The sequence below is a fragment of the Micropterus dolomieu genome, linkage group LG23, assembly GCF_021292245.1.
Source record: "Micropterus dolomieu isolate WLL.071019.BEF.003 ecotype Adirondacks linkage group LG23, ASM2129224v1, whole genome shotgun sequence".
NCBI lineage: Eukaryota > Metazoa > Chordata > Actinopteri > Centrarchiformes > Centrarchidae > Micropterus > Micropterus dolomieu.
In genome coordinates this window covers 25,693,007-25,704,281 of record NC_060172.1, presented here as the reverse complement: position 1 = coordinate 25,704,281, position 11,275 = coordinate 25,693,007, and the positions used below count along the sequence as shown (strand labels likewise).

Sequence of the window (11,275 nt, the reverse complement as noted above, 5' to 3'; positions counted from 1 at the left end):
AAATGAATGGCATAGCAGTTGAAGTGTAACTCCACCAATGGAAGACTCCAGACAAAGAGTGTGTGTGTTATATTTATTACCACAATTAACACAACAATCTCAGCAACTAGATATCATAACAGGAATACTTTAATTTATCTACTGGTGAAACACGTCCTTAATGATACACAACATACCCAAAGTCTCAAGATACACCACGTTAAAGCTACATAGGGCACTACCACACACAGTACTGTCTTCAATATTTAGTGGGAGATTCACAAGCATTTCAGAAACACCTTTATAACTCGACAACAGCGATGTGCATTTACATTGTGCTTCAGTCTCAGATTTAGTGTGAATAGCCCACGTATCCTAACCTGTGCTTAAAATGTCTTTATTTTTTTTTTTTATACTAAGTACATGTACTGGAGTTATGCATACACAATGAACTAACAGGCAGAGACAGGGTGCACTAACTGCTGGCTGCATCGTACACTGCTTGAATAACTGAAATGTGCAGTAACATTTTGGCTCACAACAGCAGGCAAAAACCCCGTCAGAGCTGACATTCACTACGTCCACAACAACAAACAACTGTCACCACATAATACACACAGAAAGTCTATTCAGCCTGTTGAAGACGGTAATGGCAGGTTTGAGGGGAAAAACAGAATTCAACATGCTCTCTGCATTTTCAGCAGTTCACACATTATTTTCGTAATAATTAGAGACAGCCAAAGCTTTCTTCATAATGCCGTCAACAGGCAAATCTTTGACTTGATAAAATGCAGGTTGAATTGGCCACAATTCCTGGATTATAACTTCTAGTACTATGCCAAAAGGATTACAATGCACTTCATCTTGACTCAAGGCAGGGGAGGGTGTTTTGTTTCTCATACTAATTTAGATGTTTCAGCTTTTCTTTGCAGTGTAGTTAACAGTTAGACAAATAAGCTTTTCAGATAAAACATCAAAGGCCCTGAAAACATTTTCTCAATCATGCTTTTTTATAATGAGTGACGGGGTCCAGAAAGAACACATTTGTCCGCCCACATTTGAACAGTTCTGGTTATTTCATACAAGAGATTTCTGAATTTTGTTTTTTTGCCATTGCTTTTCTCGCTGGAGAAAGGTGACGCCGTGTATTTCTGTGCACCAATCAGGATTTTGCAACATTTGAATGAAAATCTGTTAGAGTTGGTGGGTTGATTGCTCATGTTGCCAGGCCACTGTCAATATGAACTAGTCAAATTACAAATTAAGTTCTGATGAAGCAGATTAGCGCTAATGTGCAAAACTCTGAAAAAACAATGAATAAAGATGCTTTTCTAAACTTTAACTGATTGTTGCTTAATTTTTCACAATTATTTCATGGTTAGAGAAATACTTTTTTTCAGGGGCCTTAACAACCCTTGGGAGGCTTGCATTTTTTTTTTTTTTTACAAAGTGAAACATTAGGTTCAGCCCCCCTCACCACCCTAATAATTTAATAGTTCTTTATGGAACTGAATCTCTTGTTTCTACCTTTGACATTCACAAATACAGAACGCACAATATCATGGAAAAGCCACAGCAACTTTGTTCTAATGTATAGCCTCAGTAAATGCTGTACTATACAGTGAATACACAGGTATAGCCACGTGCTGAAATTTACTCCACAAAGACTGATGATTCACAAAACAGCTATATGGGGTTTTAGCCCCTTCAGAAACAGAAAGGATTTATCATTATTCAAACTTAAACCCAACTTGGACTTTTGCTGCCAACAGCTGTTTCATAGATTATGTTTTTAAATGTTAGACAAGTTTATCTTCAAGCCATAAAGAATTATCACATTACAACATTCTCCAGTATAGCGACCAATACAGAGCCCTGCCAAAACTGAGCTGAAACAGCCACAAACAAAGTCACTCCACTTCAATGAACTGCTCTCTATGAGCTCTCTGAAAAGTGGGCTCTTAGCGTTTCTTTCCTTTTCAAAAGTGTTCATCTTGAAAGGGTGGTGTGCTTTGCCTCCAAACCCCTTTCACTTCTGATCTTTCATGTCATAAGCAGGAGGGATTTCAAAGCATTAAACAACACTGCGCCTGTGGTTGTTGTTAAAACTTGCATTTGTGCCTCTGCTTGCAGAGCACCATGCTGAAAGCAGCCTACATGCCTCCCTGTGGGCGTGTCACAGTAGCTACACCAGGCCAGTCTGCATGTGGACATGCAGAGGGTAAGGGTGGTAGACGAGCGGGGGCTGGGCCTGGGTGATGAAGTAGCTGTTGTAAATTGGCTCTGTCATGTATGGAGCCGGCTGATAGAAACAGGTGACGTTGGCTGTGTTGGGGATGGCGTTCTGCTCGCCCAGCACCCTCAGAGCCAGGACAGTGATCATATTGAGCGTCTGTCTCCTCTCGTGTCCCATCAAACACACCGTGCTCTCATCTATCACGCGTCGCAGGGTCATCAGGTAGTCGTACTTGCTCGCCTCCTCGTTGCCAATGAAATGGCACTGCAGGTAGGCCTCAATCTTCCGCTGCTGCTCGCTCACGTCAGGAAAGTCGATGAAGAAGCGGGAGCACATGTACCGCTCCAAAGACTTGATCTCTGTCTCGCTGGCTGGTCTGAAGTTCCTCACCAGCAGGTCGCTGTATTTCAGCAGACCCCCTCCTCGGATCTCCTCTGGGTTGCGGGTGGCAATGAGGCGGTGGCGGAGGTGGTCCATCGCCTGTTCAAAGTCACCGTACATGCACTCTGCTTCAACAGTGATGGTGTGCTCCTCTGCTGCCCCCACACACGGGCTTGCCCCGCAGCTGTTGGCGACAGTTTCTGCCAGCTTAGGCGTGTGCTCATTGATCTGAGGATGTGAGGCTACGTTTGCTGCACTTGTGTGGCCTTGAGTCTCTGAATCAGGAGGCTTCTTCGAGTGTTTTGGCTTAACAGTTTGTTCTACAATTTCATTGGAGCCAGTCCCATCCTTAAGTGTACAGGCTGGACTGTGTTGGGGAACTGTAAGGGTGTCTAAGGTGTCTGGCTCGGAGGCTGGAACATTTGAGCAGTGAACTTGAGTGCTCTCCTGTAAAGGAGGCTTTGGCTGAAGTGGTTTTGGGAATTCTATGGGTGGAAACAGCTGTGTTGTAAGATCTGACAAATCAGTCAGTATAGACCATTTCTCTGGCTTACTGATCATCTTCCGTGACATTTTTCTTTGTAATTTTGGTGAGGGGCAGTAGTCTGGTACAATGTCCTGTGATGTGCTGCAGGTTTTCTTCGCTGGAGGAGGAAAGGAACATTCAAGATGTGAATCTTGAAGGCTTGGAGCGGTTTCAGTCCTGCAGATTACAGAGTCGCCTTTGAACTGAGTCATTTCTTCACAATGGACCTTTTCCTGCGGAGCCAACTTTTCTGTATGCCGTACAGATGCCTGCTGGGAAGCTTGTGACGCAGACATCTCTTCATTGCTCTGTAGCTTTAAACATGCATGTGTCATCAGCGGATCCCTGACATCTGCAAATAAGGTTTTAGGGGATGAAACCAAAGGGTAATCACTGTGAAACTGTCCTTTCTCTTCTCCATTTTCTTCACATAGCTCAAACACAATGTCCTCCTCTGAATGAACATCCTCTATGCTACCAACTTCCTCTTCCTCCTGCTGTAAGTTAATACTCACAGGTTCTGACACCTCCTGTTCCTCGTGCTTTCCATCTACATGCTCAACCTCAGCTTGTGGAAGCTCTTTCTCAAGCACAGAAACTGCTTCATCCTGGCATCGACTTTCTCGGCTGGTTGCCATTGACGAGTCTTTTTCAATATCTGCTTCTACATCCAGAGGAACGCTTGCTTGCTCTTGCTCTTTGTTCCCATCCTCATTGTCTCTTTTAGACACATTCCCAGCATTCAATGCCAACTTTCCTCCTTGTTTCCTTTCAGTCTCCCAGTAAGACTCCAGCATGCGATCTAGTATTATCTGGAAGGAATCCACGCTGAACTCAAACTGTCTCCGAAGGGAACTTACAAATCTGAGCCCCACGGTCTTAGCTCTGTTGTTAGACAGCGAGATAAGGCTCCATCTGTCATGCTCATTGAAAACTTTCACCATCTTTTGCACGTAAGCCTCCTTCATCGTTAGGCAGGTGATCTTGCGTCTGTTAACTCCACAAGGGAGGAGGTCTCGGAGGCTGCCCAGCACCACCTCCTTAATCACCTGGAGGTCCTCTTGCCGCGGCAGCTCCACTCCAAAAATGATGTCTAGGTCTCTATAGCCCAGGACGTTATCCCTCACCAGGACGTGGCTGGCAGTCGCGCCATTAAGCCGTATATCTTTCACCTGGATGTCTCTTTCGACCAGCCGATCCTTCACCACACGTATGATGTCTTTCGCTCTCACCTGCAGTGTAGGAAAATTTCCTCGTCCATGGATGGGGATCACCTCAGTCAAGACCTTGTCCAGAGCTTGGATTTGCTCGAGGGTCAAGTTATGAAACCTCTTCTCTGTTTGCAGCTCCATCACCCTTACCTGTGAAAAAGAGGTCTGAGATGTGTATCACATTCACATTATGTCTGATGTGAGGAATAATGGACAATGAAAGGTTGAGGCAGTGCAATGGGGCAGAAAACATATTGTAATCTTAAAAAAAGCAGGTTTTTCATAATCCACTAGCCTTTCCCTTTTGTCTTCTGTGCAATATGCCCTTTTCAAATAGCAATGTGTGCAGAAAAAGCTATTTTTCACTTTACACATTGTCTGTATCACCCCAGCACCTTGTCCTTATCCTTTAGAATATGTTTCACTCGTTTGCTCTTTTGTTTTCGTCTCTGGAAAGTCTCAAATGTAAAAGTGTAGTCAAACAAATACAAAAACGCACTGTTTAAGGCTTTTGTCAGAGATGTTTCCATCATTATTCCTTTCTGGCTGCAGTATGTGCTAATGAGATATTACTTATTCGGCAAGATGTGAAATAGTCACTGCTCAGATTTTCTTCAAAATACAGGACAGCAACATACTCAAAGTGAGTGCTACCACCAGGTGGCAACAGCATCATAACATTTGGCCAAGTCAACTGAATGGCATTGCAATTGCTTGCAACAGTTTAGCTGTAAAGTCTGCAACTCATTTATTTTACCCAAGTTGAAATTATTTCTTAAACAGATTATGAATATTCTACCACATGGTAATAACAGATATTTGCTTCAACCAATCTAATGCAGACAACAAATTTCTGAGATGTGACTTTTTGAGCTGTAAATAAGATGGATGTGTCTTCTGTATTGCAACCCCTCCCACAATGCATTGTGAGTTTTGAAAGGGATTTTTTTTCTGACAGCGATTCAATACATTCCTATAGTGTTATGAGTGACGTCACAAGCGGTTTCTCACGCCATTTTGTTTAACAAACACTGATTGGCGTGTCATGTGCTGGTCTGCTGGTTACAGGTGACTCACCTGTCTGTCATTCTCTGGCTGTCAGCTGCGGGTACAATCTGGCTGATAGATCTACAGAGGCAGGCTGGACTTGTCTGTTTCTGTTGCACCTGTATATGCTCTCTTCCTCTGAAGCAGGAGTACTGAATCTAAGCTTTTCATACCAAACAAGGCATGTAATGCTGTGGTTATACACTGGACTGAATTATGTTGCTATTAAACAGCATGCTGATGATTGACAATGTGCTTATTCCTGCTGTATATAATGTTATAACATTGTATTTGTAAGAGTGAACAAGGTACGGTATCATTAATGTACGCTGACTCACTCACTACAAGCCAAACATATTTTTGGCCCATTGCAAATAAGCTTTAAAGGACCTTTATACTCTCAGATATGTTTATGACACCATTAGGCTTAACGGATCAGTTAAGGGTCCTCAGGGTGCTTTGAAAGATGAATGCTGTCATCATCCTTTACGTTGTATGCAATAAAAGATATGACTTGTAATGTGCTTTAAATTATCTACTTTCAGATTTGTTTTGCCTTCCTGATTTAGTCAGCAGTGGTTGGACAATTTACACCGGATCTTTTCTGTGTGTTCAAAAAGCAGTCAAAAACACTACAGAGAAGAACATGAGTGTGTGCACATTTAAGTGTGTCTGAAGCTACAGAATAAAAAAATGGGAATATTTAGCATATTACATTTTTGCACCAGGCTGCACTGCTATTGTTTTGTGTCCAGCTCCACCCTACTACTACTAGAAGAGAAAATTCTAAATGTAATCAAATTCAATGTGTATGAAATTTAATATCTGAGTTAGAGGTCAGTCAATTATTGCAATTACCTAAAGCCTGACAGAAAATGTGAAGACGCACCAGTTTTTTTAGGTCTTCAGGTGTATGGGGCTGTGTGTCACGATTATTATTATCAGAATAATTATACTCACTTATTTTGTGTATAAATGAAATTAAATCTAGCCAGAGTGACTAAAGATTCATGTAAATAGGCTACTTCAAAACATATGTTTTATGTCAGTGGGGGGGAAAATAGCAAACCATGTTTTTAATTTTATTGTTTTCAAAGTAGCCTGGTCATGGAATGGAATGTACACAGCATTTGATCGTCTGCTCAATGCCCAGTATGTGAACAGCCCCAATACATCCTCAGCTTGTATTAGTACTTGGCGGGCGTCAGTGTAAATGCTCGCAGTGGCAGTAACCCGGGGCACAGGGAAGCATGGACCACAGCAGCCTCTAGTGAATCTCAGGGGTTACATCAGCTCGGTCCTGCAGCAGGACTGCTCTCCTGCCACTTGGCTTCTTTATAGATAAGACTATATGAGTCATACAGCCCCTGAATGAAGCATCACTCGTTGGCTCTCCGGGATTATTTCCTTGTGCGCAAAAAAACGACACAAAATGCACCACTTATGGTGGTGTTCAAGGATATGAAAATATCACGCCTGGTAAATGGATTACAGCACACCACATACTATATTATTCAGCCTACAGATTGTCGTGACATTGGTGGACATTTTTTCTTAAAACACTCATATGACCAACAACATTTTGCACAGCCCACTTTTGCTCTTTTTTCTTCTCAACAGCCTCAACATGTTTCCCCCTGAACTCAAAATGTTGCCCATGTATCAACTAACTAAATCACCACTTACTTCAAAATGAGCCGAGCATCTGTATTTTATGGTGGCCTACATATAGCCTATCCTCGGTGAGACATAAACGCAGATCACAAGTTGACTTTCGGTCTAAGTACATGAGCAGGCGGATATTTTGTCTGAAACTGGAAAATAAACAGTAACGTCAACTGCGTTTAGACACAATGAGATAACACAACAGCCGCACAATGATAAAAACTCACCTGGCCTGTGGGCAAATTAAAATGGAAAGTAAAGCCAGAGACAGCAATGCAAGAAAAGAAAAAAAACAGTGGATAATCCAACAGGTTTATCCGACCCCGTTGGAGAGGTTGATGCTGAAGTTAACACGGACAGTTTCCCCTCAGCAGAAGGAGCACTGTTTCCATGGCAATCAGGCGTCACGAAATTTACGGTAAATCACGACGCCCGGTCTCTCTCTCTAACTACCCGGTGACAACAAACAAGGTATCTTTGCGCCGTCCAAAACACATCTTAACAGTTTAATAAAGTTTGACTTTTTATTGGTGGCGCACACCGCTGTGTCAGGCTGGACTACCGGCGTGCCACCGCACTGCTGCCGAGCTGTTGCGGGGTGAACATCACATCAGACGGAGTGAGTCATCCTCTCTCCCCGCCGTGATCCACACCGTAAATCTAATCATCAATCAACCACCTTCACCGCCCACTACTTCGCCTCTACAACGCCACGTCCACTTTTATCTGACTGAGGACACTCACATAATAATAACAACGAGGAATGTAAGAATTACAACATTAAAAGTGCCGTGTTTTATTATTGACGGTTAGTTTTTTTTCTCTTTTCATTCACATTTTGAGAGGAGGAGGGGCGCGGGAGAGCAGCTCCCTCGTGACGTCACCACGTGATGCTGACGACGTTCATATTTTGGTACAGCGTTGGGAAGTGCGGAAGAACGACGAAGACCGAAACCCAGAAAGATTCACTGGCAAGTTTTAGTAGACTAAGTTTTTTTACACCTCCGCGGACTAACCGTGAGGATTTCATCGTGTAGCTGTTCATACCGAAGAGTCGCCTCGAGATGCCGAGCATGGAAAGTATCCTTTAAAAACCCGTGGTGAGAGAGAAGACTGGTGTGACGTTAACAGCTTGAAAACCGAATAAACAACACGACGGGAGCTGGTGATATTTATGTGCGACAGACATATGCAACATTGCTAAGTAGGTCAGATATCCACCGCAGGCACAAGTGCTGCCTTATTGAATCACCTGAACATTTCCTAGTGAAATTCAGGCGTCGTAAAATGGGACACAACTGGGCTGAAGGCCTTGGAAGCTCATTGCTAATAGCTGGAAATACACAACAACTGACACTTGGGGATTTATAGTGTAACCATATAGTCCAGGTGTTAGTTACTACTCCACATAAACGTAAATAACCAATGTGTGCTCGGCGCGGGCCCACGTCTTTACACATGGCGTGTTTTCTCCAGGTAATCTTGTGATTTAACACAGCGCCATGAAGGCTTCACAGGAACTGCATTAAACACAGGCAAATGAAAAGGAAACAAACAATACCAGTTTCATAACCTGTATTTGTCACAGCGTGTCTACTCAGCTAAAGTTAATAGTACAATTGTTATTGTTTTAAAGTGTAAGTGTAGTTTTAATTAGCAGACCAAATGCGGGCTATTTATTAAGAAAGTGGGAACATACAGCTGAGGTTGGATTACTAAACAAGCAAAGCAGGGAACTTCCCAGACCCTCAGGGTTCAGATTCAATATGTGGATTCAATTTTTTGGCTATTTGTTTATTGAACATTTGTACAATGCACTGATCAGCAATTTACAGAGGCTCACAGTTCATAGTTGCCACCAGAAAGGGGTAACACATCGTATAGTCTTGATCAAATGTATTTCCAACAATGATTAACAGGTTCTGAGTTGAGAGAACTACATGACACATGAGGACAGAGATTTAGTCAGCAATATATGAGAAGACCTCTCACTGCCATTTCCTCCAGCAGCCGTTTTTAGAGTTATCCCCAGCTATATCATTTGTCGTCCATTGTTGTTTGTTGTTTGGACTTCTTTAACCTTGTATCACAGAAAATCTCTTCAATTTAAAGTTCGCTGCCAAAGAACTCCAAAGAAATGCCAAGAAATGTGATAAAGAGGAAAAAATAGAGAAGTCTAAAGTCAAGAAAGTAAGTTGCACAACTGAAGCCAGTCATCAAGCTGGAGCATCATGAAAGCCCCCTTGGCTCGTGTTGGCTGCAGAAGACTTTTTCTGAACCACTTTGTATTTTTTGTTTAATTTCTAGGCCATTCAGAAGGGGAATATGGAAGTGGCAAGGATCCATGCAGAAAACGCCATCAGACAAAAGAACCAGTCTGTGAACTTCCTGAGGATGAGCGCCCGGGTAGATGCAGTGGCAGCAAGGGTCCAAACTGCAGTTACAATGAACCAGGTACATTGAATAATACTGGGTCACTGTATACTGCGGGTAGGCCTCGAAAATCAGTTACCGCTTGTCTGTTGTCATTGTGGTTTCCATGTTAGTGATGCCATGTTTTATTCCTAAAGGTCACAAAATCTATGGCTGGAGTGGTGAAAGGCATGGATGCCACTCTGAAGAGTATGAATCTGGAAAAGGTAAAGTGGCGTTTTATGTGAGATTATATGACCTTCCATATTTCTTTTTAGCAACAAATACCTAATAACAAGAAATAAAACAATGTCTCAATCCCCCACTTTTCCTCCAGATTTCAGCCCTCATGGACAAATTTGAACACCAGTTTGAAACCCTGGATGTTCAGACAGCCCATATGGAGGACACCATGAGCAGCACAACAACCCTCACAACACCACAGGTACATTTCTCTGCTCTACTCATTCTTTTTTTTTTTTTTTTTGTTCCGACGGTGTGTTAACGGCAAGCACATTCACTGTAAATCTAATGTGTGTTTCAGAATCAAGTGGACTCGTTGCTGCATGAAATGGCTGATGAAGCAGGGTAACCTTTTTTTTATTTTTATTCTTTTTGTCTCAACATCATAATGTTTAATCCAACACACATTTCAGGAATGTTTTGGAGAGTATTATTCAGTATAATGTAAGTAAATACATTGTGTTTTTAATCTTAAAGTAAGGTTTTGAATATTGGTGTGTGCATCATGTTTAGATTGGACCTGAACATGGAGCTCCCTCAGGGCCAGACGGGATCAGTGGGTACCAGCGTGGCCTCTGCAGAACAGGTACACATGTGTTATAATCTTTTCACATCTACTGTATATATCTCACAAATTGGGTGGAAAGGACATAGGAAATGGGATTACAATAACAGCATTTCAACTGATAGAAATGTCACATTTGTCCAAATCTCTACCTATAATACTGTGTATTTGTCAAAAAAAGAGACAAAAATGCAGTGTTTGCAAAAAGTTTAATGGAGTGGATTCTCCAAATAACCCTGAATCTTCTCTCATCTCCCATCCTCCTCACTAATGCCCGTCTTTTCCCTCTCTGCGTCCAAAGGATGAATTGTCTCAAAGGCTCGCCAAACTCAGAGATCAAGTGTAAAGGATGGCTGCAGAGTTTTAGGATGCCTGTACACTACCTGAATCTTACTCTGCGCCTTTTCTCCTCATTACAACTCACCTGTCTCTGTCGAGGAGCTACTGTTTTGTTTTCTGCAGATAATGGCCCTTGTTGGTTCTGTGTTTTTAGTATCTTTGGATACCTTTTCTGTAAACTAACAGAGATGCTGGTTGTAGAAAATGTATGTATTTCTGAAACATACATATTTACCCATGAGAAATGTGTAATGTAATGCAATTGTTTCATATGTATACTTAAGAACTCAAAGCATTTTTTATTTTAAATATGGAGCATCACAGTTATTACCTTCTATTTATTGGCCAATTTCAAATACTCATGGTGAAGAATAAGTTTAAGGTTTTGGACTAGAATTACATTTTTGGTTCATACGTGCATGATTGCAGAAAACATTGGGTTTTTTTTTTCTTGGTGTCAGAATGTAAAAGACCTTCCCCACCTTAATGTTGAATTGACTTCCTGTGTTGATTTCTTGTATTTTCCTCCTGACAAATATTTTAAGAAGATACCGGATGTTTTGTGTCTGTTGGTCTGGTCATCTTCAGTATTTTCACTGATCATTTGGGAAGGGGTTACTGTCTGGAGATTGCATACAGAAAGTAAACAATAAAGTTTTATAATACTTTTA

General features: G+C 41.9%; 2 protein-coding genes across 3 annotated transcripts; one reads left to right on the top strand and one right to left on the bottom strand.

Annotated features, from left to right (window-relative positions):
- Window positions 1-59: 59 nt before the first annotated feature.
- Window positions 60-7,600, bottom strand: LOC123963432. 2 transcript variants are annotated; one of them, XM_046040289.1, is made up of 3 exons: window positions 7,273-7,600; window positions 7,067-7,194; window positions 60-4,483 (listed from the first exon to the last, which is right to left on the bottom strand). In XM_046040289.1, exon 3 carries the CDS (start codon window positions 4,472-4,474, stop codon window positions 2,165-2,167), a length of 2,310 nt encoding a protein of 769 aa, XP_045896245.1. In that variant the 5' UTR covers window positions 4,475-4,483; window positions 7,067-7,194; window positions 7,273-7,600; the 3' UTR covers window positions 60-2,164. The 2 variants fall into 2 exon arrangements, with proteins under 2 accessions (XP_045896245.1, XP_045896244.1); XM_046040288.1 differs by lacking the exon at window positions 7,067-7,194.
- A 135-nt stretch (window positions 7,601-7,735) lies between these two features.
- Window positions 7,736-11,275, top strand: chmp1b (chromatin modifying protein 1B). Its single transcript, XM_046040290.1, has 8 exons — window positions 7,736-8,125; window positions 9,138-9,235; window positions 9,353-9,499; window positions 9,616-9,684; window positions 9,795-9,902; window positions 10,002-10,045; window positions 10,214-10,286; window positions 10,567-11,275. The coding sequence occupies exons 1-8, from the start codon at window positions 8,110-8,112 to the stop codon at window positions 10,609-10,611; spliced, it is 600 nt and encodes a 199-aa protein (XP_045896246.1). The 5' UTR covers window positions 7,736-8,109; the 3' UTR covers window positions 10,612-11,275.